The sequence below is a fragment of the Leucoraja erinacea genome, chromosome 18, assembly GCF_028641065.1.
Source record: "Leucoraja erinacea ecotype New England chromosome 18, Leri_hhj_1, whole genome shotgun sequence".
Classification (NCBI taxonomy): Eukaryota; Metazoa; Chordata; class Chondrichthyes; order Rajiformes; family Rajidae; genus Leucoraja; species Leucoraja erinaceus.
In genome coordinates this window covers 4,732,316-4,759,042 of record NC_073394.1, presented here as the reverse complement: position 1 = coordinate 4,759,042, position 26,727 = coordinate 4,732,316, and the positions used below count along the sequence as shown (strand labels likewise).

Sequence of the window (26,727 nt, the reverse complement as noted above, 5' to 3'; positions counted from 1 at the left end):
AAGGAACTGCGGATGCTGGAATGTTGAGCAAAACACAAAGATTTGGGGGAACTCAGCGGGTCAGGCAGCGTATGTGGAGGGAATGGACAGGCGATGTTGTGAGTCGGACTGACCAGCGAGGTTTCGATTCAGGAGAAGGGCCCAGACCCAAAACGTCGCCTATCCATTCTGTCCGCAGATGCTGCCTGATCCTCAGTTCCGTTATCCTCAGTTCCTCCAGCACTTTGTGTTATGACATAGTAACGAGTTGAGTCATGAACTTGAGCATTTCACAATTCATGACTGTATCCAAGTGCTTTGACATTTAATTTCATCGCCTGGTCTTGCCATTCTAGAATGCTTAATCACTGGAAGGGGTTTATGTAACATTGCACCGTTTGTTCGTAATCGTACGCACGCTTCAAATTCTCTGTTCCAACAGCTAAACAAAATATGACATTCTGCACATAGACACAAAAAGCTGGAGTAACTCAGCGGGTCAGGCAGCATCGCTGGAGAAAAACGAATGGTTGACGTTTCGGGTGGAGACCCTTCTTCAGACTGGCCTGAAACGTCACCTATTCCTTTTCTCCAGAAACGCTGCCTGACCCGTAGAGTTACTCCAGCATTTTATGTCTATGTTCTCTGGCATAAACCAACACGTGCAGCTCCTTCATATACGTATACGTTACAATCTGCTGTGTTATGTCAGTCCAATCTGTGTCCAGGTCAAAATTCCCTGGGCCATTTCCCCCCATCCCCCCCCACCCACCCCGTCACAGGTACCATATCATCCCGTGCTACCTGCTCCATGGTCGGATAGTCGGCGACTAAACCGTCTCCCCCACCTGGTTTGCCAGGTGAGGAGGGGGCTGTGGACCCCCAGCAGGACCAAAAACAAGACCTGTCAAAGGGCGGATGAGCTCCTAGCAAGCCAACGGCCATCCACACTTCAGTAGAAGTTGCGATCACTGTCGTACATAGCATTGTAAGGAATGATGATAAAGCACACACACACACACACACACACACGCACACACACCAAAACCCTCTACTTCCAGCGGCAGAAGTCCGCAGGAACTGGAGGACAGAGTAGTGCGGTGCGTCCGTCACCGTTCCTGGCGGGAACCAGCGCCACTGCGTCGCTAATGTTGTCAACGATGATGAATTCCAACCGCCGCAATACCTTTCTCACTCAACCCGCAAACATTCTGCCTTTTGTAGAATTCATGAAGTTTCGTGTAGAACTTGTGTTATATTTTATATCTTTCCGGTAGTGTCTCACAGGGATCATTACTGTTGGTTATACATTGTAATGAATTGGATATAAATATGGGAGGTATGATTAATAACACATGAAGAGAATAATCATCGGCAGCAGAATGATATTGATCAGTTTAGGGGAGGCACAGTGGGGCAGCGGTAGAGATGCTGCCTCACAGCGCCAGAGACCCAGGTTTGAACCTGACTACGGTGCTGTCTGTATGGAGTTTGCACTGTACCTTCTCCCCGTGACCCACGTGGGTTTCTCCGGGATCTCCTGTTTCCTCCCACACGCCCAAGACATAATGTTTCATTGGCTTGGTATCATTGTCAATTGTCCGCAGTGTGTGTAGGATGGTGTAAGCGTGCAGGGATCGCTGGTCGGTGTGGACTGGGTGGACCGAAGGGCCTGTTTCCGTGCTGTATCTCTGAACTAAAAGTAAAATTGATAAGCTGGGCAACCTGGGCATCCCTCGAAAAGGAACACGCACCTTAGCGTAGTTGCAGGATCGCTGGGCGGCAGTCTCATTAGAGAGAAAGATAAGACAAAAACGCTAGAGGAAAAGCTGCCTCACCCGCTGAGCTCCTCCAGCATTTTTGTCTACCTTCGATTCGTCCAGCATCTGCAGCTCTTTCTAAAACAGAGAAAAAGATAAGGTCACTTGCAGGAACGACTACAGAGAGAGCCATGTGTAGGAAGGAATTGCAAATGCTGGTTTGAACCAAAGATAGGCACAAAAAGCTGGAGTAACTCAGCGGGACAGGCACCATCTCTGGAGAGAAGGAATGGGTGACGTTTCGAGTCGAGACCCTTCTTCAGACTGAAGAAGTCTGGCTGATTTGCTCAGCCATGCTTATCCTGGCTGAGTGACTCCAGCATTTTGTGTCTATCGACAGAGTGAACCACAGAGGTACTCCCATTCAGCCCTGTGCTTTGTTCCCAAACATTCAAGAGCAGTTCTCACGATATTCTCAGTTTAATTGGAAGCTCTCTACCTGAGCAATTCTACACTGTTGCATTTTAAAACCAGTTGGCAGGGCAGCGTCGAGATTCGGAAATGTCACAGACTTTGGTCTCATTGAAGACTTTGCAAAAGGTCATTCTTTGCTCCAACTGTTTGATAATTGATTGATGACACAGTCACGGTGGCACAGCGGTAGAGTTGCTGCCTTATGGGCCGGCCCCACTTGGGCGTCATTTGTGCGTTATTTATGCGACATCATTTATGCAACATCATTCACGCCTCACGACACGTGATACGCGCATGGCGTTCCATTGCGCGCGCGTGGTGAGGCGTGGTGGTGTAGGCAGTGACACGCGATCGCCGCCGCGCCCCAGGATTTCGGGATTCACAAAATCTTCGCCCAAGTGGGACAGGCCCTTTACAACGAATGCAGCGCCGGAGACCTGGGTTCGATCCCGACTACGGGCGCTTGTACGTTCTCCCCGTGACCTGCGTGGGTTTTCTCCGAGATCTTCGGTTTCCTCCCACACTCCAAAGACGAACGGGCTTGTGGGTTAATTGGCTTGGTGTAAATGTAAAAATTGTTCCTAGTGTTAATGTGCGGGGATCGCTGGTCGGCATGGACTCCGTGGGCTGAAGGGCCTGTTTCCATGCTGTATCTCTAAACTAAGCTAAACTAAACAAACCATTCTTAACTACACAAGGCCAATCGGTGAGGTCGAGGTAGAGTTTAGGTTACCGGCACGTGCAAAGACCTTTTGTTGCGTGCTGACCAGTTTGCCGAAATTTTGAAGACGGGTCTCGACCTGAAACGTCACCCATTCCTTCTCTCCAGAGATGGTGCCAGTCCCGCTGAGTCACTCCAGCATCTTGTGGCTAACTTCAGCCGTAAGACACGACATGATTACAATCGAGCCGCCCACAGTGTGCAGATACACGATAAAGGGAATGTTGTGAGTAACACTTAGTGCAAGATAAAGTGCGGCAAAGTCTGATCAAAAATAATCCGAGGGTCTCCAGTGAGGTAGATGGTATTTCAGGACCGCTCTCTAGTTGTTGGTTGGATGGTTCAGTTGCCTGATAACAGCTGGTTTAAGAGAGTTGATATAAAGAAATTTCTACCTCTACCTCTACATGCTGGAGTATCTCACTCAGCGTCTCCGGAGAACGTGGGGCGAGGTAACGTTTTGGGTTGGGATACTTCTTGGGAACTGGAGGTGAAGAGGGGGGGGGGGGGGGGGGGGGTGCAGGTTAAGTTTAGTGCGTGGGGGGGGAGGGGGTTTAGTGTGAATGCTTAAAGCAGGCATTTTCAATTCAAGCAGCTTCAGTTTAGCCCTCGTGAAGCAAGGTGGGACTCGGAAGCACCTGAGGGGGTTTTCCTTTTTAATTTGTTCTGCTGAGTTACACGAGAATAAAGGAACCGCCCGCCCGCTCGCTCGGGCAGTGATTTGTTGCCGTAGCTGCAGGATGTGAAGGACTACTTTGAGCTTCCCTTGCTCCTCGTGCTGCAGTTTCTGGAGCCTTTGTCCCCACGGATTGATTTCGGCAATCATGAAGGTAACTGATTCACGAGTTTTGGTTCCAGGAAACTTTCATGAACGTTTTAGTTGCAGCACACCAGCTGAAGGAAGAGCTGCAGATGCTGAAAAAATTGAAGGTAGACAAAGTTTAGCCCTCGTGAAGCAAGGTGGGACTCGGTTTCACCCGCTGAGTTTCTCCAGCATTTTTGTCTACCTTGTTGTAAAATGTAATGTTTCATAATGAGATATTAGAATACGTTATTTTTATATAAAAAAAGACGCTGAGTGCTGGAGTCTGAAGAAAGGGTCTCGACCCAAAACGTCACCCATTCCTTCTCTCCAGAGATGCTGCCTGTCACGCTGAGTTACTCCAGCATTCTGAGTTTAAACCAGCATCTGCCCATCCTACACATTATTCCCTTTATCTTGTGTCTATACACTGGATGGCTTGATTGTAACAATGTATGATCTTTCCACTGACTGACAGCATGCAACAAAAAGCTTTTTACCGTACCTTGGTACATGTCAGGGGATATGGGGAGAAATGCGTACAGTTTTGGTCTACAAATCTGAGGAAGGACATTATTGCCATAGAGGGAGTGCAGAGAAGGTTCACCAGACTGATTCCTGGGATGTCAGGACTGTCTTATGAAGAAAGACTGGATAGACTTGGTTTATACTCTCTAGAATTTAGGAGATTGAGAGGGGATCTTATAGAAACTTACAAAATTCTTAAGGGGTTGGAAAGGCTAGATGCAGGAAGATTGCTCCCGATGTTGGGGAAGTCCAGGACAAGGGGTCACAACTTAAGGATAAGGGGGAAATCCTTTAGAACCGAGATGAGAAGAACTTTTTTCACACAGAGAGTGGTGAATCTCTGGAACTCTCTGCCGCAGAGGGTAGTCGAGGCAAGTTCATTGGCTATATTTAAGAGGGAGTTAGATGTGGCCCTTGTGGCTAAGGGGATCAGAGGGTATGGAGAGAAGGCAGGTACGGGATACTGAGTTGGATGATCAGCCATGATCATATTGAAGGGCCGAATGGCCTACTCCTGCACCTAATTTCTATTTTTGTATGTTTCTATGTGACAATAAACAAACCTAAACCAAACTAAACTAAACTAAATCGCAGGCAGCACGGTGGTGTAACGGTAGAGTTGCTGCCTCACAGCGCCAGAGACCCGGGTTCGATCCTGACTATGGGAGTTTGTACGTTCTCCCCGTGACCTGTATGGGATTTTCTCCGGATGCTCCAGTTTTCTCCCACACTCCAAAGACGTACAGGTGTGTGGATTTTGTAGGAAAGAACTGCAGATGCTGATTTAAATTGAAGAAATTGAGTAGCTTAGACACAGAGTAGCTTAACTGGAGAGAAGGAATGGGTGAGACAGCTCTTCAGAAGAAGGGTCTGAAGGAAGGGCCTCAACCCGAAACATCATCTATTCCTTCTCTCCAGACATTCTGCCTGTCCCGTTGAGTTACTCCAGGTATGTAGGCCAATTTGGCTGAGTAAAACTGCAAATTGTCGCCAGTGTGGAGGATAGTGTTCGTGTGCGGGGATCGCTGGCTGGCACGGGCTCGTTGGGCCAAAGGGCCTGTTTCTGTGCTGTTTCTCTAAACAAAACTAAACTAACGAAATCACTTGGTAGACAAAAGTGCTGGGGAAACTCCGCGGGTGCAGCAGCATCTATGGAGCGAAGATGGAACTGCAGATGCTGGAAAATTGAAGGTGCACAAAAATGCTGGAGAAACTCAGCGGGTGCAGCAGCATCTATGGAGCGAAGGAAATAGGCAACTTTTCGGCCTGAAACCCTTCTGGGTTTCGGCCCGAAACGTTGCCTATTTCCTTCCGGGTTTTGGCCCGAAACGTTGCCTATTTCCTTCAGGGTTTCGTCCCGGGTTTCGTCCCGAAACGTTGCCTATTTCCTTCGCTCCATAGATGCTGCTGCACCCGCGGAGTTTCTCCAGCATTTTTGTCTGCCTTCGATTTTCCAGCATCTGCAGTTCCTTCTGAAACATTTTGTACTATTTGATCTTATTTGATTGTTGATTGTATTAGTCGAAACAGGGTGGACCACATTAAGGTTGAAATCTCCCACCCCAATCTGCCTGTCCGCTTTTAAAGCACGAAAACTACAATTTCAATCTCAACCTTCTTCTTTAGAAAAAAAAAAAGCATAGACTGGCCCGTACACTTATAGAAACATATAAAATTATAAAAGGACTGGACAAGCTAGATGCAGGAAAAATGTTCCCAAATGTTGGGCGAGTCCTGATCCAGGGGCCACACAGTCGTAGAATAAAGGGGAGGCCATTTAAGACTGAGGTGAGAAAAAAACTTTTTCACCCAGAGAGTTGTGAATTTGTGGAATTCCCTGCCACAGAGGGCAGTGGAGGCCAAGTCACTGGATGGATTTAAGAGAGAGTTAGATAGAGCTCTAGGGGCTAGTGGAGTATGGGATATGGGGAGAAGGCAGGCACGGGTTATTGATTGGGAACGATCAGCCATGATCACAATGAATGGCGGTGCTGGCTCGAAGGGCCGAATGGCCTCCTCCTGCACCTGTTTTCTATGTTTCTATGTTTCCCTGGGGTTAGCTGCCTCTGCTCGTGGTGACAAATACAAACTTGCTTCTCAATTCGCAAACAGCTCACGTTTAATTCCTGGGATGTCATAAGCTGAGAGAATGGAGCGGCTGGGCTTGTACACTCTGGAGTTTAGAAGGATGAGAGGATATCTCATTGAAACATACAAGATTGATAAGGGTTTGGACACACTAGAGGCAGGAAACATGTTCCCGATGTTGGGGGAGTCCAGAACCACGGGCCATAGTTTGAGAATAAGGAGTAGGTCATTTAGAACGGAGAAGAGGAAACACTTTTTCTCACAGAGAGTGGTGAGTCTGTGGAATTCTCTGCCTCAGAGGGCGGTGGAGGCCGGTTCTCTGGATGCTTTCAAGAGAGAGCTTGATAGGGCTCTTAAAGATAGCGGAGTCAGGGGATATGGGGAGAAGGCAGGAGCGGGGTACTGATTGGGGATGATCAGCCATGATCACATTGAATGGCGGTGCTGGCTGGAATGGCAGAATGGCCTACTCCTGCACCTATTGCCTATCTCCTTCAAGGGAGATGCTAAATGCATTTCGTTGTCTCTGTACTGTACACTGACAATGACAATTAAAATTAAAATTGAATCTGAATCTATTGTCTATTGTCTATTGTTTGTCAGAGGTAGTCCAGAGAAATGTGAGGTTGGGGAAGGCAGGCTTGTGGCATTGTCAGTGAGTGAGAGAGAGAGAGAGAGAGAGAGAGGGAGAGACCTTCAGTCTCTGCAGCAATGTGTAGATGCAAGCACTCATTAACTCAATTTAGTCAGCTCAATTCCGAGGCAACAAATTTACTGAACCCGAAGCTCCGCAACGACTGGCCAGTGCGGGAAGGAGGGAGGTGATCTCGTGAATGAAATCACTGCCCCAAGGTATGTCGTAAAGTTTGTGGCTCCCTTTGAAGTTTTGCGCCGCTGAGACTTGTAAAGGCAAAGGATTGTGTCGAAAGTTGACACAAAATGCTGGAGTAACTCAGCGGGTCAGGCAGCATCTCTGGAGTTTCAATTCGAGACCTTTCTTCAGACTGGGAGAGGGAAACGAGAGATATAGAATGTAAATAGAACAAACCAATAAGACAAATATTTTCATCGTAGCTTTTTCCACATCTTTCATTCATTTGTTCTATTTAGAAACATAGAAACATAGAAATTAGGTGCAGGAGTAGAGGCCATTCGGCCCTTCGAGCCTGCACCGCCATTCAATATGATCATGGCTGATCATCCAACTCAGTATCCCGTACCTGCCTTCTCTCCATACCCTCTGATCCCCTTAGCCACAAGGGCCACATCTAACTCCCTCTTAAATATAGCCAATGAACTGGCCTCGACTACCCTCTGTGCCAGAGAGTTCCAGAGATTCACCACTCTCTGTGTGAAAAAAGTTCTTCTCATCTCAGTTTTAAAGGATTTCCCCCTTATCCTTAAGCTGTGACCCCTTGTCCTGAACTTCCCCAACATCGGGAGCAATCTTCCTGCATCTAGCCTGTCCAACCCTTTAAGAATTTTGTAAGTTTCTATAAGATCCCCTCTCAATCTCCTAAATTCTAGAGAGTATAAACCAAGTCTATCCACTCTTTCTTCATAAGACAGTCCTGACATACCAGTCTGGTGAACCTTCTCTGCACTCCCTCTATGGCAATAATGTCCTTCCTCAGATTTGGAGACCAAAACTGTACGCAATACTCCAGGTGTGGTCTCACCAAGACCCTGTACAACTGCAGTAGAACCTCTGGTCTCCTATACTCAAATCTTTTACTTAGTTTACTTATTACTTTCGATATCTCTCGTGCCCCTCTCCCCTGACTCTCAGTCTAACGAAGGGTCTCGACCTGAAACGCCACCAATTCTTTTTCTCCGAAGATGCTGCCTGACCCGCTGGGTTGTCCCGACTTTTTGTGTCTCTCTCCTCGGCAAAGGATTGACTGGCCGGGGTTTGTGTTGTGGCAATGCTCGGTGTGGCAATATTCCTGGAGGAAAATGAATACCACGATATCGAGAGCCTCCCGTAATGTGTGGGAAGGCTCTGCACATGCTGGTTTACACCAAAGATAGACACAAATAGCTGGAGTAACCCAGCGGAACAGACAGCATCTGCGGAGAGTGGGAACGGGTGACGTTTCGGGTCGGGTGGAGAAACACCAGGGGAAGGGTTTCGACCTGAAACGCCCCCCATTCCTTCGCACCAGAGATGCTGCCCGTCCCGCTGAGTCACTCCAGCATTTTGTGTCCATGCCTCTACAGATATTGTGTATTTATTATTAGTAGGTTTCAGGATTGTGGTACATGCCCCCAAATATGTTGCTGTGGTGATTTCCACAAGATAGTTCATGTAATTTAGTTGGCTCTTCGAACCTGGCCAGTTGGCCAAATGTTTGAGGTATTTTTTTTAATTTGCTTTAGTCCCAATGTTCTCTTTGGGCAATGAATCGCACTGCCTTCATGTGCTGTGCCGTGCCCAATGTGCAAAGAAAAGAAACCCTTGTGTCTGCCAAGTACATTTAAAATCCCACTAGTGACTTCTTTAAGAAGGAACTGCAGATGCTGGAAAATCGAAGGTAGACAAAAGTGCTGGGGAAACTCAGCGGGTGCAGCAGCATCTATGGAGCGAAGGAAATAGGCAACGTTTCGGGCCGAAACCCTTCTTCAGAATGATGGGGGGTGGAGAGGAGGCGGGGAGAAGAAAGGAAAAAGGAGGAGGAGGAGCCCGAGGGCTGAGGGAGAGATAGGAAGGGGAGGAGACAGCAAGGGCTAACAAAATCGGGAGAATTCAATGTTCATGCCCCCAGGATGCAGACTCCACAAGCGGAATATGAGGTGCTGTTCCTCCAATTTCAGGTGGTGCTCGCTCTGGCCATGGAGGAGACCCAGATGCTGCTGCACCCGCTGAGTTTCTCCAGCATTTTTGTCTACCTTCGATTTTCCAGCCTCTGCAGTTCCTTCTTAAACACAAAGTCCAATAAAGATCCGATTAACGATAGTCCGAGGGTCTCCAATAAGTGCGACAGAGGAAGCGAATTACAGTCCCATTGACCATGGGAGCAGATCATTTGCCCCCTGCAAGACCCCAGAAACAGAGAGGGGGAGGAAACATTAAAGAACATGTTTCAGCAAACGGTGGCCATGGTTGGAATTTCGGGCAGGGCAAGACAGGATAACTCCCTGACTCAGATATATCCTGCCCTTGCAAAAGCATGCAAAGCTGACAACATGCTTCCGGCCGACCCCAAGGGCCTGTCCCACTGTACGAGGTCATTCAAGAGTTCGCCCGAGTTTTCCCCTGATTCGAACTCGGAGAATGTCTGTAGTGGGTACGTGGGAGTTTGTGGATGTCTCGTAGCGGCTCGTACGATTAAAAAGTAACAATTTTTTTCATCGCAAGTATTTTTTTACTCGTGGACCGTTTCTGGACATAGCCCTTTGTCTGGCATTTTCTGGCATATGCAATATTTTGGCCGCTTCAGGGAACAGATGTGTGGTGGGTGGTTGTCATAGCATCCGTGGCAAGAAATCTCTGCCTCCACCCGCATGTGGTGCTGGTATTGTTTCAGAAGTGGAGCCTTTGCTTGTGCACTCTGTCTAAAGTTGTGTCTGGTGATGGGTGAAATGCCTTGGCACCTTCCACTGACGTTTCTACCACGATTATAGCCTCGCGTGCCAGCTCAAACAAACTCAGTCTGAAGAAGGGTCTCGACCCGAAACGTCACCCATTGCTTCTCCTTAGAGATGCTGCCAGTCCCGCCGAATTATCCCAGCATTTTGTGGTGTCTGTCTTCAGTGTAAACCAGCACCTGCCGTTCCGTCCTACACAACTCAAAGACAAATCGGCGATCTGTCTATTGTCTATTCGGAGTCAGGGGATATGGGGAGAAGGCAGGAATGGATTACTGAGTGGGGATGATCAGCCATGATCACATTGAATGGTGGTGCTGGCTCAAAGGGCCGAATGGCCTACTCCTGCACCTATTGTCTATTGACAATCTGATCCAAATCTGTTTTGATAGTTTAGTTTAGTTTAGTTTAGAGTGGAAACAGGCCCTTCTGCCCATCAGGTCGACCACCTGTTCTCACTGGTTCTATCCCACTTCTTCTTACACCCCCTTCGGTCGTGGCTGACCATGGGTGCTGTTCCCTATATGGAGGACGCCTGTGCCGTGACTTTGTTTAACGTGGGGCGACTGGTGCACAGACAGCCACCCCACGGCCCTTGACAGATCTGGGTCAGGTTCACACACACTAGGGATAAATGACAGAAGCCATTGAACCTACAAACCTGCCCGTCTTTGGAGTGCGGGAGGAAACTGGGGCGCCCGGTCAAAACCCACACGGCCACGGAGAACGTACAAAATTCATGCCGACAGCCCGAGTCCTTGTTTATTTTGTTTAAGAAGGAACTGCAGCTGCTGGAAAATGGAAGGTACACAAAAAAGCTGGAGAAACTCGGCGGGTGCAGCAGCATCTATGGAGCAAAGGAAATAGGCAACGTTTCGGCCCGAAACCCTTCCGGGTTTCGGGCCGAAACGTTGCCTATTTCCTTCAGGGTTTCAGGCCAAAACTTTGCCTATTTCCTTCGCTCCATAAATGCTGCTGCACCCGCTGAGTTTCTCCAGCTTTTTTGCGTACCTTGTTTATTTTGCTTGGTTTAGTTTAGAGTTACAGCATGGAAACAGGCCAAGGGGGTCACAGCTTAAGGATAAGGGGGAAATCCTTTAAAATCGAGATGAGAAGAACTTTTTTCACACAGAGAGTGGTGAATCTCTGGAACTCTCTGCCACAGAGGGTAGTCGAGGCCAGTTCATTGGCTATATTTAAGAGGGAGTTAGATGTGGCCCTTGCGGCTAAGGGGATCAGAGGGTATGGAGAGAAGGCAGGTACGGGATACTGAGTTGGATGATCAGCCATGATCATTTTGAATGGCGGTGCAGGCTCGAAGGGCCGAATGGCCTCTACTCCTGCACCTAATTTCTATGTTTCTATGTTTCTATGAAACAGGCCCTTCGGCTCACCGAGTCCGGACTGACCAGCGGACACTATCCTGCACACATTCGGGACAATTGACACCTACACCAAGCCACCGTCAAACCTGCGTGTCTTTGAAGTGTGGGAGGAAACCAGAGCCCCTGGCAATTATCAGGCAATTGAACCTTCTTAGACCTCCTTTGGTCGTGGGCTGACCATGGGTGTCTCCAGGGTTGGAGGACGCCTGTGCGTGACTTTGTTTAACGTGGGGAGACTGGTGCACAGACAGCCACCCCACGGCCCTTGACAGATCTGGGTCAGGATCCAGTGGCGTGGAGTCCAAGACGACCGGAGACCCTTTCCTGCCGCAGCCTTCATCCGCCTTCCCAGCCATTGTGACGCTCCACTAAGGTCAGCCATCGTCCTCCGCCTGTTCCACCGTTGAGGTCTTGGTTGTATCGCTCTTTGTCAGAGACCTCCCCCTTGACCTTACCGCCATGGGTGGCCCTACCAGGAGCACAGCTCCAGACGGCATCGCTCTCAGGATCTCAGGTCCACACACAAGCTTCTCCACCACGACAAGGTGACAATCTACAGAGAAGACACTAACACTGTCCTACCAACAACTAGAGAATGAGGGATGACCTTTAAGATAAAGTCCAATAAAGGGCCTCTTGGTCCAACAGTTGACCAGCAGGAATTGCAGAGTATTATGGATGTAGCCCAGACTATCACGCAAACCAAAGGTACACAAAATTGCTGGAGAAACTCAGCGGGTGCAGCAGCATCTATGGAGCAAAGGAAATAGGCAACGTTTCGGGCCGAAACCCTTCATCACACAAACCAGCCTCCCTTCAATTGACTCTATCTACACTTCACATTGCCTTGGCAAGGCCAGCAGCATAATCAAAGCCAAGCCTTACCCCCGGTCAGTCCCTCTTCACCCCTCTCCCATCGGGAAATATGAAAACGCACACCTCCAGATTCAGAGACAGTTTCTTCCCAGCTGTTATCAGGCAACTGAACCATCCTACCAACAACGAGAGAGGGCGGTCCTGATCTCCCATCAACCTCATTGGAGACCCTCGGACTATCTTTAATCAGACTTTACTGAACTTCACCCTGCATTCAACGTTATTCCCTTTATCTTGCATCTATGCGCTGTGGATTGCAAGATTTAAATCATGTGTTGTCTTTCCGCTGACTGGCTAGCATGCAACAAAAAGCTTTTCACTGTACCTCGGCACACGTGACAATAAACTAAACTGAACTAAGTGGATGGCACACAAAAATGCTGGAGAAACTCAGCGGGTGCAGCAGCATCTATGGAGCGAAGGAAATAGGCAACGTTTCGGGCCGAAACCCGGAAGGAAATAGGCAACCCGGAAGGGTTTCGGGCCGAAACGTTGCCTATTTCCTTCGCTCCATAGATGCTGCTGCACCCGCTGAGTTTCTCCAGCATTTTTATCTACCTTCGATTTTCCATCATCTGCAGTTCCTTCTTAAACACCCGAACTAAGTGGATGTGGCTTTTTCGAAATGCTGTTGTTGACATTCCCATGTGGAGAAATTGCCCTTGCATTGTGTGAACAGCACACATCATTCAACCAGTCCCCCCCGCTGTTGATGGAGCTGGAGATAGTCTCGGGTTGTGGATTGTATGATAATCAAGAGGGCTGCTCTGTCTTGGACGGTGTCGAGTTTCTCGAACGTTGTCAGGAGCTGCAGGAAGCTGCGGAGAGTGTTCTGTTACACCCCAAACCCGTGCTTGTTGCACACAGAGAGAGAGAGAGAGTGAGGGTGAGATTGGGAAGCCTTTGTGAAGACGAGGAGGTGAGTCACTGGTTATAAGACACCCAAGCCCTTGGTTGGATCTGCTAATCATAGTCATCGACATTGTTCAAAGCGATTGCTCATGCTGACCATCCCCGGTAAAACCCACGTGAAAATTGCGGTGGTGTTTCAATGCGTCAGGGATCCGCCATTGCTCTCGGAGCTGCAGCAGTTAAACCTCTTTGTCTTCGTAACTTTTGCCCAACTTGGAGCAATGCGGTCCCGGTGGTTAAGCCTCCCCTGTGCGTGTTCTGACACGATTTGCAGATTTGCAACCGGCGAATTGAGCACTGAGGAATTGATACAGTTGTGTAACACTCTTCCCAACAGACCTGCAAGTGAAACGAACTCCTTCAGCAGCATTACACACTCAAAGCGACAAGGTGCCGTGCATCTTTAACATGGCAGGATCAAAAAAAACGCTCAAACAAAAAAAAATATATACTTTATAAAGCGATAGTCTAATTCCCCTTCTGATGCTTAAGTTGAATCATTTGGTAGAAACAAAGAACTGCAGGTGCCGATTTATGCCAAAGATAGACACCGAGTGTCTGTGAGACAAAATCATGGGAGACCCCTTCCACCCCTGCAACAGACTGTTCCAGCTGCTACGGTCAGGCAAACGCCTCCGTTGCCATGCGGTGAGAACGGAGAGGTTGAGAAGGAGTTTCTTCCCAGAGGCAATTCGGACTGTAAACGCCTATCTCACCAGGGACTAACTCTACAGAACGTTTTTCCTTCTATTATTTATTATGTAAAAGAATATGTGTGTTATGATTGTGTTTATAATTTGTTTGGTTGTTTTGTTGTTTGTCTTTTGCACAAAAAAATCCGCGAGCATTTCCACTTTCATTTCACTGCACATCTCGTATGTGTATGTGACAAATAAACTTGACTTGACTTGACTTGAGTGCTGGAGTAACTCAGTGGGTCAGGCAGCATCCCTGGAGAAAGAGGACAGACAGTGTTTCTGGTCAGGACATTTCTTCAGACTGTGTAGAAAGGAAATGCAGATGCTGGTTTATACCAAAGATAGACACAATGAGTTGGAGTAACACAGCGGGTCAGGCAGCATCTCTGGAGAAAATGGATAGGTGACGTTTCAGGTCGGGACCCTTCATGGCGGAGGGGGGCGGGAGGTAGAAAACTGGGGGGACAAGTGACAGGTAATGGGTGGACACAGGTGAGGGGTGTGGTAGGTTTCTCCTTTTACCTGCTTGTTTTTGTTTCAGCTGTGATTGTTTTGACCACATTATGAGGTGCAAGTAGTCAAGTCAAGGGCGTTGTTTTGCCATGTGTCCCAGATAGGACAATGAAATTCTTGCTTGCTGCAGCACAACAGAATATGTAAACATAATACAGAACAAGAGATAAGAGTTCAGTGAAATCTATTCATAACAAGAGGATTTCAGTATAGGAGTAAAGAGTTTCTTCTGCAGTTGTATAGGGCTGTGGTGAGACCACATCTGGAGTATTGTGTACAGTTTTGGTCTCCTAATTTGAGGAAGGACATCCTTGTGATTGAGGCAGTGCAGCATAGATTCATGAGATTGATGAGGAAAGATTGAAAAGACTAGGCTTGTATTCACTAGAGTTTAGAAGGATGAGGGGGGGTTCTTATAGAAACATATAGAATTATAAAAGGACTGGACTAGCTAGATGCAGGAAAAATGTTCCCAATGTTAGGCGAGTCCAGAACCAGGGGCCACAGTCTTAGAATAAAGGGGAGGCCATGTAAGACTGAGGTGAGAAAAAACTTTTTCACCCAGAGAGTTGTGAATTTATTGAATTCCCTGCCACAGAGGGCATTGGAGGCCAAGTCACTGGATGGATTTAAGAGAGAGTTAGATGTAGCTCTTGGGGCAAATGGAGTCTAGGGATATGGGGAGAAGGCAGGCATGGGTTATTGATCAGGGACGATCAGCAATGATCACATTGAATGGCGGTGCTGGCTCGAAGGGCCGAATGGCCTCCTCCTGCACCTATTTTCTATGTTTCTATATGTTTCTATATATACCATAGACCATATAATAATAATAAATAAACAGATAAAGTGCAATAGGCTGTTATTGTTCAGAACTTCGGTTGATGTTGAGTTTAATAGCCTGATGGCCGTGGGGAAGAAGCTGTTTCTGGACCTGGATGTTGCAGATTTCAGGCCCCTGTACCTTCTTCCCGATGGTAACGGAGAGATGAGTGTGTGGCCAGGATGGTGTGGGACAAGTTAACTGCCCCATGAGCAAATTCAAAGACCTTACCACCCTCGAGACACCAACCAGGATTGTAGACACGGTTCCATTTTATGTTTCTAGAGCAGCACACGATGTAGAAAATCTCCCCAAAATAGTCGGCAGCTGAAGTCAGACTTTCTGTGTCAGTTTTTCCGAACTTTACCCGGGTAGAAAAAAAAACAACTTTCCTGGACCAATGTCTTCCACAGTTACAAGGATTGAGAAACTTCCAATCCCAGATTGGCCAGTACAGCTTTAGTGGCCTTTCCACCTTCGACCTTTCGTTGAAAAGTGACGGGAATGTCTGTTCACCTCAGTTTAGTTCCGAGGTCCAGTGAAAATCTTTTATTGCGTGCTATCCAGTCGGCAGAAAGTCAACACATGTTTACAATCGAGTGATAGATACATGATAAGGGAAGGTAAGTGCAAGGTAAAGTCAGCAAAGTCCGATCAAAGATAGTCCAAGGGTCACCAGAGAGGTAGATAGTAGTTCAGCACCGCTCTCTGGTTGTGGTAGGATGATTCAGTTGCCTGATAACAGCTGGGAAGAAACTGTCCCCGAATCTGGAGGTGTGCGTTTTCACACTTCTGTACCTTTTGCCCCACAGGAGAGGGGAGACGAGGGAGTGGCCAGGGTGCGACTGGTCCTTGATTATGCTGCTGGCCTTGTTGAGTCAACAGTTGGACATTTGCTTTGTGTGATGGTCTGGGCTGAGTCCACAATTTCCTGGATGGAGCTGTTCCCAAACTGTTCCCTGATTTTGGCCGGAAGCATTGGGTATTTTGAAATCTTGCATCCTAATATGTCCGATGAAGGCTCCCGACCCAAAACATCGCCCATAGTGTTTTCCTCAGAGATGCTGCCCGACCTTGAGGAGAACTTGGGTTACACCAGCACTTTGTGTCCACCTTACAGTAGGTTTAGAGGGATGTGGGCCAAAGGCAAGCAGGTGGGGCCTAGTGTAGATGGGGAATGTTAGTCAGATTCAGATTCAGATTCAATTTTAATTGTCATTGTCAGTGTACAGTACAGAGACAACGAAATGCATGTAGCATCTCCCTTGAAGAGCGACATAGCAAACGATTTGAATAAAAAAAAAATAATAAGTGTCCGGGGGGGTGGTGGTGATTGGCAGTCACCGAGGTACGTTGTTTAGTAGAGTGACAGCCGCCGGAAAGAAGCTGTTCCTCGACCTGCTGGTTCGGCAACGGAGAGACCTGTAGCGCCTCCCGGATGGTAGGAGGGTAAACAGTCCATGGTTGGGGTGAGAGCAGTCAGCGTGGGCAGGTTTGGTCAGAGGGCCCGTGTCCACGCTCCCACCACGTATCCATCGACCCATCACCCACACGCACCACCTTTGACTGAGTTACGTGGAAAAATGATGGGAATTATGCCTGGAAACGTTGGGAATATTGAAATACTGCATCCATATATGGCAGTTACATTCCAAAGACCAACAAAACTATGTGAAAGTGAAGGATTTCTTCAGATGTGTGCCATAGCAATGTTGGAGGCCAGGAATGCCGACATGTGTGTAATATTTCAGGGTTGCCATGGAGGTTATTATCTTTCTTCATGTTGGACAACTCATGCAGGTTAATACAATCTATTAGCCGGCTCACTTTAGTTGAGTTTAGAGATACCGCGCGGAAACAGGCCCTTCGGCCCACCGAGTCCGCACCTACCAGCGATCCACGCACACTAACACTATCCTACACACACTAGGGACAATTTACAATTTTACCAAAGCCAATTAACCTACAGACCTGCACGTCTTTGGAGTGTGGGAGGAAACCAGAGCACCCGGAGAAAACCCACGTGGTCACAGTAGAACATACAAACTTTTTTCACACAGAGAGTGGTGAATCTCTGGAACTCTCTGCCACAGAGGGTAGTTGAGGCCAGTTCATTGGCTATATTTAAGAAGGAGTTAGATGTGGCTCTTTGTAGTAAAGGGGAATCATAGGGGTAGGTGGAGGAGAAGGCAGGTACGGGATACTGAGTTGGATGATCAGCCATGATCATATTGAATGGCGGTGCAGGCTCGAAGGGCCGACCTTGGCTCTACTCCTGCACCTAATTTCTATGTTTCTATGTTTAATACCAACATAGTTTTTTTTGCACAGAGGGTTGTGAGTCTGTGGAATTCTCTGCCTCAGAGGGCATTGGAGGATGGTTCTCTGGATGCTTTCAAGAGAGAGCTAGATAGGGCTCTTATGGATAGTGGAGTTAAGGGATATGGGGAGAAGGCAGGAACGGGGTACTGATTGTGGATGATCAGCCGTGATCACATTGAATGGCAGTGCTGACTCCTGTACCTATTGTCTATTGCCTATTGTATCAAACCCGGGTCCCTGGTGCTGTAAAGCAGCAACTTTACCGCTGCGCCACTGTGTGCTCTCGTTTACCCGTGGCACGCTGGTGGTACAGAGGCTCCAGACCTCTCTCTGCCTGGATACATGCCTGTGCCACGAACACCCATTGAAAGCGTTGCAGTCAAAATTCAGTGGAAAACAAGAGCAGATGTACAAATACATGTGCCACAATACCTGGTCTCACATGGAAATAAGTTGAGTGTGGAGTCCTGCCAATGTTCGTCACGGTGCCAAGATCTTATTCCAGGGTTTATTAGTTGGCCAGTACTGATCCATCGCAGCATATCACAGCTGAAAACAATATTTTTTTCCGTTTTTTTTCCCCCCTCATTCCAGATACTTAACGGATGGTGGGTTGGGCCTCTACACGCGCCGACTTAACCGCTTGCCGGATGGAATGGCTGCCGTGCGAGAACACGTCCAGAGGAACGCATCCATAGGTGTGGGCGACGCAGACAGGTAGGAAGCTCACCGCTCGAGAAGGAAGGGTGGTGAATCTGTGGAATTCATTGCCACAGACCGCTGTGGAGGGAGGCCAAGTCTTTCAAGGCAGAGACCGACGGATTGTTGATCAGTTCGGGTGTCGGGGGTTACGGGGAGAAGTAAATAAGTCAGTAAGTAAGTTTATTGGCCAAGTATTCACATACAAGGAATTTGCCTTGGTGCTCCGCCCTCAAGTAACAACGTGACATACAGTGACAGTTACGAATGACTCAGAAAACACTAAACATTAATAAATAATAAAACATTAATGATAAAACACCATTGATCAAGCATGTGAACCAACAAAATACCAGATCAAAAGGAGGCTACAGATTTTTGGCTGTTGAGTAGAGCAACTACTCGTGGATAAAAGCTGTTTTTATGTCTGGCTGTGACAGCTTTGGCAGTCCGGAGTCGCCTTCCAGAGGGAAGTGATTCAAAGAGTTCAAAGGCAGGAGAATGGGGGGTTTGGAGGGAGAGATAGATCAGCCTTGATTGAATGGCGGAGTAGACTTGATGGGCCGAATGGCCTAATTCTGCTCCACTCACATATGAGGAGGAGCCATTATCCTTGACATCTCAAATTCATTCATTTTTTTTAAGAGATGAAAACCTTTCCCGTTTTTCTCATGGCTAATTTTGCCATCGTTTTCCTTTTTGTTCCCGCTGTGACTTTCGATCAGCCAATGGATCGTTTTGGACTGTTTTCTGAATTGATCAAAGGCATTCACTGTGATTGGAGCTGAGATAGATAGCAAGTGGCTTAAGACCAAGGGGTTGAGAATTCTTAGCTCGCTCACACAGAGCACTCAGTGTGACCCACCTGTATTTTATTTCTGGACTGAGGATTGAATCAAAATGTTACCGTGTTGTCTGAAGATGCCAGTTCCAGTCTGATGTACATAGTCAGAGAAAAGTGCTGGAGAAACTCAGCGGGTGCGGCAGCATCTATGGAGCGAAGGAAATAGGCAACGTTTCGGGACGAAACGTTGCCTATTTCCTTCGCTCCATAGATGCTGCCGCACCCGCTGAGTTTCTCCAGCACTTTTGTCTATCTTCGATTTTTCCAGCATCTGCAGTTGTCCCGTCACAGAGACCAACCCAGGCCCCGACACAGACATTGGAGACACAGAGTGTTGGAGTAACTCAGCGGGACAGGCAGCATCTCTGGAAGGAAGGAATGGGTGACGTTTCGTGGCCGAGACCCTCCTTGTCTGAAGAATGGTCTCGACCCGAAACGTCGCCCATTCCTTCTGCCCCGAGATGGAACTTATTCCTTTTCTCCGGAGATGCTGCCGGTCCCGCTGAGTTACTCCAGCATTTTGTGTCGATCTTCGGTGTAAACCAGCATCTGCAGTTCCTTCCCGCACAAGGAACTGCAGATGCGAGAGTCAAGAGTCTTTTATTGTTACAAGATCCAAGATACAAGATACATTTAATTGTCATTTGGACCCCTTGAGGTCCAAACGAAATGCCGTTTCTGCAGCCATACATTACAAACAAATAGACCCAAGACACAACATAATTTACATAAACATCCATCACATCGCTGTGATGGAAGGCCAAATAAACTTATCTCTCCACTGCACTCTCTCCTCCCCGATGTCAGAGTCAAAGTCAAAGCCCCCGGCTGGCGATGGCGATTGTCACGCGGCCATTAAAGCCACACCGGGTGGTGCGAGGTCGCACACCGGGTCTTGGTGTTAGAGCCCCCGGCGTGCGCTCGCAGAGTCCCGCGGCCATTCATTCCAAGCCGCGCGGGGCGGTGATGTCAGGCCCCGCTCCAGGAGCTCTTCGACCCCGCAACTCGGGCGGGAGAAGTCGCCGTTGCGAGAGCCCTGAAAATGTTATATGTCCAGGATGGGACAATGAAATTCTTACTTGCAGCAGCACAACAGAATGTGTGAATATGTAAACATTGTATACAACGGGGGAAGGGAAAGAAAAAAAAAGTTCAATAAATAACAAATTAGTTTATGGGGGGGGGGGGGGGGGGGGGGGGGGGGGGGGAAGGAATGCAGGAGTTACTTGAAATGAGAGAGTCATATCATGATGGGTGTAGGCCCCCTCTCGGTCATGACTGACCATGGGTGATGCATCCTGGTCGGATGCAAGCCTGGGCGATCGATGTCATATGGAGGACAGGCTGTTGCCCATGCAGCACGTACCCCCTCTCCACGTCGCTGATCCATCCAAAGGAACAGCAGGGCCGTTATAGTTTGGCACCAGCGCCATCGCAGGAGCTGCCAGAGCGAGGTTGTAGACAACGACAAACTGCCTTGGGGGCTCCGACTCCGGATTGTCTTGAGGTTTACTCCTGGAGCTTTTTCCATGACTGGATATGGCCACAAGGCAGTGGAGGTTTCAAATCAGAGTTTTCCCTCTCCGAGATGGGCTGCCTTCCCAGGCTGACGAGCCCCATCTGCCCGAGACTCGTGGGGGCGGGAGCGTCTACCTTCCCGTGCAGGTCTATAGCCCCTGCCCACACTGCCCATGATCGTCAAGGCATCCAAAATTCAGATTCCACTGCCTGCCTCTGTTAAGAAACCTCTGTCATCGGAAGTGTGCCTTTATTGGGGCCAGATCAGCAGATAACAACATGGAATGCTGAGTTTAGAAATCGCCCTTCCTGCCTTTTGTTCGCATGTGTAATCTCATGAATTTATTTTGTACCTGAGGATTAACAGCCAGCCTTGCAGAGTAATACAAAGACAGCTGATAAACACATTTCAAAGGATAGCGTTTACCAAGAATTCTTTGTACATGGAGGCTTGGTTGGCAGATAAAGGCTCCTCACTTAAGAATCTCTTTTATTACAATGTGGTGTTAAGCCTGATTTGCTTCACAAACAAATCTGATACGATTCTCCTTTCAGTCACAAAGATCTGAAACTATGTTGTAGCGTGTAAACAAATGTCTGTGTTTACACCAGAAGACATTGGAGCAGAATTAGGCTGCTATACTATTCAATCAATAGGCAATAGGTGCAGGAGTAGGCCATTCGGCCCTTCGAACCAGCACCAGGGTTTCGGCCCAAAACATTGCCTATTTCCTTCGCTCCATAGATGCTGCTGCACCCGCTGAGTTTCTCCAGCACTTTTGAGTGCCTCCGCCATTCAATGTGATCATGGCTGATCATCCCCAATCAGTACCCCGTTCCTGCCTTCTCCCCATATCCCTTATCTTTAAGAGCCCTACCTAGCTCTCTCTTAAAAGTATCTAGAGAACCGGCCTCCACCGCCCTCTGAGGTAGAGAATTCCACAGACTCACAACTTTCTTGTGTGAAAAAGTGTTCCCTCGTCTCCGTTCTAAATGGCTTACCCCTTATTCTTAAACTGTGGCCCCTGGTTCTGTACTCCCCCAACATCGGGAACATGTTGTTCAAGAAGCAACTGCAGATGCTGGAAGATCGAAGGTACACAAAATTGCTGGAGAAACTCAGCGGGTGCAGCAGCATCTATGGAGCGAAGGAAATAGGCGACGTTTCGGGCCGAAACCCTTGTTCAGACTGATGGGGGGGGAGAGAGAAGGAAGGAAGGAAAAGGGGAGGAGGAGGAGCCCGAGGGCGGGTGGATAGGATAGTGGGAGGAGACAGCTAGAGGGTTAAGGAAGGGGAGTAGACAGCAAGGGCTAGCAAAATTGGGAGAATTCAATGTTAATGCCATCCGGACGCAAGGTCCCCAGGCGGAATATTCCCGAAACGTCGCCTATTTCCTTCGCTCCATAGATGCTGCTGCACCCGCTGAGTTTTTCCAGCAATTTTGTGTACCATCGGGAACATGTTTCCTGTCTCTAGCATGTCTAAACCATTAATAATCTTATATGTGTCAATAACATACCCTCCCTTCCAAACTCCAGAGAGTACAAGCCCAGCCGCTCCATTCTCTCAGCAAATGACAGCCCCGCCATCCCGGGAATTAACCTGGTAAATCGTGGCTGATCTATTTTTTCCCTCTCAAGCCCATTCTCCTACCTTCTCCCCATAACCTTTGAAATCATTACCAAGCAATGTCTGCTTTAAAAATACCCGATGACTTGGCCAACCTGCCTTCACATTTCCATACTGATCTTGCTGCCGTCGGCCTCCTCCAGTGCCAGAGTGAGACCACGTGCAAATTGGAGGAACAGGACTTCATGTTTCGCTTGGGCAGCTCACAGCCTAGTGGTATGAACATTGAATTCTCTCATTTTAAGTAACTCCATCTCATACACCCCTCCTCCCTCCCTCCCTCCTTGCCCCCATCCCACCACCCTGGTCATTTTACCCGTTTGTGGCGGCTCCCAAGGGTCGTGTTCGTGCCATTGTTGTGTCGAACCCCTCGGCACAGGAGTGGTTCAGTCCGGAGGCGGCCCTTAGCCGGAGGCTTTAAAGGCAGGGGTTTGGGTGCCATCTTCCTCTCGTTTGGTCTTCCCTACAACCGGGAGGAATGTAATAAAAAGTGCTCTTCAAAACACTGGACTTCGTGCTCCATTTTGAGACCCACGCACCACACGTTCCACAATTCTTCACATTTAATTTTTTTTTTTTTTTTTTTTTTTTTTTTAAAATTTCAAAATAGGTAATAAATATATATACAATACATGAACCATGCAAAAAAAATCGTCCGACATTTCCGGAGGCTATACAAACATTCCATGACACACATTGCACGAATTTCACAAAATTATCCCCCACCCTTACCACTCACTCATGTGGCCCACTGGTGTGGAATCACTTCCCTTATTTTGAGGGGCGCCTCCACCACACCCTGCCCTCCCATGTCCTCCACATTGTTTCTCTTGAGTATCACACACTAGACAACAGGTGCAGGAGTAGGCCATTCGGCCCTTCGAGCCAGCACCGCCATTCAATGTGATCATGGCTGAACATCCCCAATCAGTACCCCGTTCCTGCCTTCTCCCCATATCCCCTGACTCCGCTGTCTTTAAGAGCCCTGTCTACCTCTCTCTTGAAAGCATCCAGAGAACCTGCCTCCACCGTCCCCTGAGGCAGAGAATTCCACACCATCCCTAGCCAAAAATGATCCTACCAGACAATGCCCTGCCTGAGGGTCTTGGTGAGACCACACCTGGAGTATTGCGTACAGTTTTGGTCTCCAAATCTGAGGAAGGACATTATTGCCATAGAGGGAGTGCAGAGAAGGTTCACCAGACTGATTCCTGGGATGTCAGGACTGTCTTATGAAGAAAGACTGGATAGACTTGGTTTATACTCTCTAGAATTTAGGAGATTGAGAGGGGATCTTATAGAAACTTACAAAATTCTTAAGGGGTTGGACAGGCTAGATGCAGGAAGATTGTTCCCGATATTGGGGAAGTCCAGGACAAGGGGTCACAGCTTAAGGATAAGGGGGAAATCCTTTAAAACCGAGATGAGAAGAACGTTTTTCACACAGAGAGTGGTGAATCTCTGGAACTCTCTGCCGCAGAGGGTAGTCGAGGCCAGTTCATTGGCTATATTTAAGAGGGAGTTAGATGTGGCCCTTGTGGCTAAGGGGATCAGAGGGTATGGAGAGAAGGCAGGTACGGGATACTGAGTTGGATGATCAGCCATGATCATATTGAATGGCGGTGCAGGCTCGAAGGGCCGAATGGCCTACTCCTGCACCTAATTTCGATGTTTCTATGTTTCTGAGGTTGTTTGTGGCTGGCCCTATTTGGCCCTGGTCTTGTCTTGCCTACAGCTCTTCACACCCCCTCCACCCCAGCCCCTCCATCCCCCACTTTCAGTCTGAAGAAGGGTCCTGAAGTAAGAATTTCATTGTCCCATCTGGGACATATGACAATAAAACACTCTTGACCCGAAACGTCACACCCATCCTTTTCCCCCCAGAGATGCTTCCTGACCCGCTGAGTTACACCAGCACTTTGTGCCTGGTTCAAGATTCCAACATCTTCTCATTACTCCCCAATAGTTTTTGTATGGTATTGGAAGTATTTCTAAACGTCTCATTGACATTCATAATTTCAGCTGTGTATCAGAATCACACACAAAATCGGATGGATCCAATCATCTTTTAAGGTTTCCGTTGCCAAAATAAACAGAATGCGAGAATAACCCTTTGCCTCAAATTCCTCAGAATACCCAAGGACAAACTGACAAAAGATGGATATCTTTATTGTTGAAATCAGAAACCTAACTATGTTATCCTAAAACATATTTGAGAATGAGCTGACCTCAGCTTTCTTGCGAAATTCACTTGTTCCCAAATGAAATCACTGCCTCTCCCTCTCTCCCCATACTGTTCTGGCCTCTCACCCTTCAATGCAGCTCAATTAATTCTCCCCTCAGCCCTTTTGGTTCCAAAAAAAGCAATCTTTCTTCAAAACTGTAGTACTCCAACCTCAGCAAGATCTCTGTTCGAGAAGGAACTGCAGATGCTGGAGAATCGAAGGTAGACAAAATTGCTGGAGAAACTCCGCGGGTGCGGCAGCATCTATGGAGCGAAGGAAATAGGCAAAGTTTCGGAACGAAACATTGCCTATTTCCTTCGCTCCATAGATGCTGCCGCACCCGCTGAGTTTCTCCAGCAATTTTGTCTACCTTCAGCAAGATCACTGTTCATCTCCAGAGTTCATTTCAAAACCCTGCCCCATCCTTCCTGTAAAATGACCAGAACTGTACACAGTGTTCATGGACAATAGACACAAAGAGCCGGAGTAGATTAGATTAGATTAGATTTGATTCAATTTATTTGTCATTTGGACCCCTTGAGGTCCAAACGAAATGACGTTTCTGCAGCCATACATTACAAACAAATAGACCCAAGACACAACATAATTTACATAAACATCCATCACATTGCTGTGATGGAAGGCCAAAAAAACTTATCTCTCCACTGCACTCTCCACTACACCCCCCCCCCCCCCCCCCGGGGTTCTTTCTTGATGTTAGAGCCCCCGGCGTGCGCTTACAGAGTCCCGCGGCCATTCCGAGCCGCGCGGGGCGGCGATGTCAGGCCCCGCTCCAGGAGCTCTTCAACCCCGCAACTCGGGCGGGAGAAGTCGCCGTTGCGGGAGCCCTGAAAAGCGGTCTCCCTCCAGGGACCCGCGGGTTCCCGGTGCCGCCGTCCGCCAGACCCGCAGTTGCAGCCTCCGAATCTCCGGAGGTCGGGCCGCAGCAGCGCTCCACCACCGCTCCACCCGCTCTGGACTCGGCCAACTCCGCAACGGTGAGGTGAGTCGTCGGCACCAGAGCCCCCGGTCTTCTCCGCCGTCCGCGTATCCGGAGTAAAGTCTCACATGGGCGTCATTTGCGCGGCACGCAGATGGCGCGCGTAAATTTTGTACATTCCAAAATCCTGGGGCGGCGCACTGAACCACGCGTCACTGCCTACGTCGCCATGCACCGTGTGCGCACGTAATGTGCACCATGCACGCATCACATGCGTGTCACATCGTGATGCGAAAATTACGTTGCGTAAATTTTGTTGCGTAAATTACGCGCAAATGACGCCCGAGTGGGACAGGCCCTTAACTCAGCAGGACAGGCACCAGTCCTAGACAAAAGGAATCGGTGACGTTTCGGGTTGAGGCCCTTCTTCACACTGAGAGTCAAGGGAGTGGGAAATAAGAGATATAGAAAATACAGAGAACAAATATGGCACCTATTTATTTTCTCCAGGGATGCTGCCTGACCCGCTAAGTTATTCCAGCTTTTTGTATCTATCTTCAGTGTGAACCAACGTCTGCAGTTCCTTCCCACACAGCATTCATGGCTTTGCACTAACATAGAAACATAGAAACATAGAAATTAGGTGCAGGAGTAGGCCATTCGGCCCTTCGAGCCTGCACCGCCATTCAATATGATCATGGCTGATCATCCAACTCAGTATTCCGTACCTTTCTCTCCTTACCCCCTGATCCCCTTAGCCACAAAGGTCACATCTAACTCCATCTTAAATATAGCCAATGAACTGGCCTCAACTACCCTCAGTGGCAGAGAGTTCCATAGATTCACCAACGCTATGTGTGAAAAAAGGTTCTTTTCATCTCGGTTTTAAAGGATTTCCCCCTTATCCTTAAGCTGTGACCCCTTGTCCTGGACTCCCTAACATCGGGAACAATCTTCCTGCATCTAGCCTGTCCAACCCCTTAACCATATAACCATATAACAATTACAGCACAGAAACAGGCCATCTCGGCCCTACAAGTCCGTGCCGAACAACTTTTTTCCCTTAGTCCCACCTGCCTGCACTCATACGATAACCCTCCATTCCCTTCTCATCCATATGCCTATCCAATTTATTTTTAAATGATTCCAACGAACCTGCCTCCACCACTTCCACTGTAAGCTCATTCCACACAGCTACCACTCTCTGAGTAAAGAAGTCCTGTCCTCTTGTTTGAATCTTCCCTATTCTCAAAGGGAAAAGCTGATCCACATCAACTCTGTCTATCCCTCTCATCATTTTAAAGACCTCTATCAAGTCCCCCCTTAACCTTCTGCGCTCCAGAGAATAAAGACCTAACTTATTCAACCTTTCTCTGTAACTTAGTTGTTGAAACCCAGGCAA

The 26,727-nt window shown here is 48.2% G+C and overlaps 1 protein-coding gene across 1 annotated transcript in view; it reads left to right on the top strand.

Moving 5' to 3' along the window:
• nav2a (neuron navigator 2a) overlaps positions 1-26,727 on the top strand; it is a 572,427-nt gene that overhangs the window by 401,156 nt on the left and 144,544 nt on the right. The window contains 1 exon segment of the mRNA XM_055649181.1: positions 18,064-18,186. Coding sequence (XP_055505156.1) covers positions 18,064-18,186 — 123 coding nt within the window.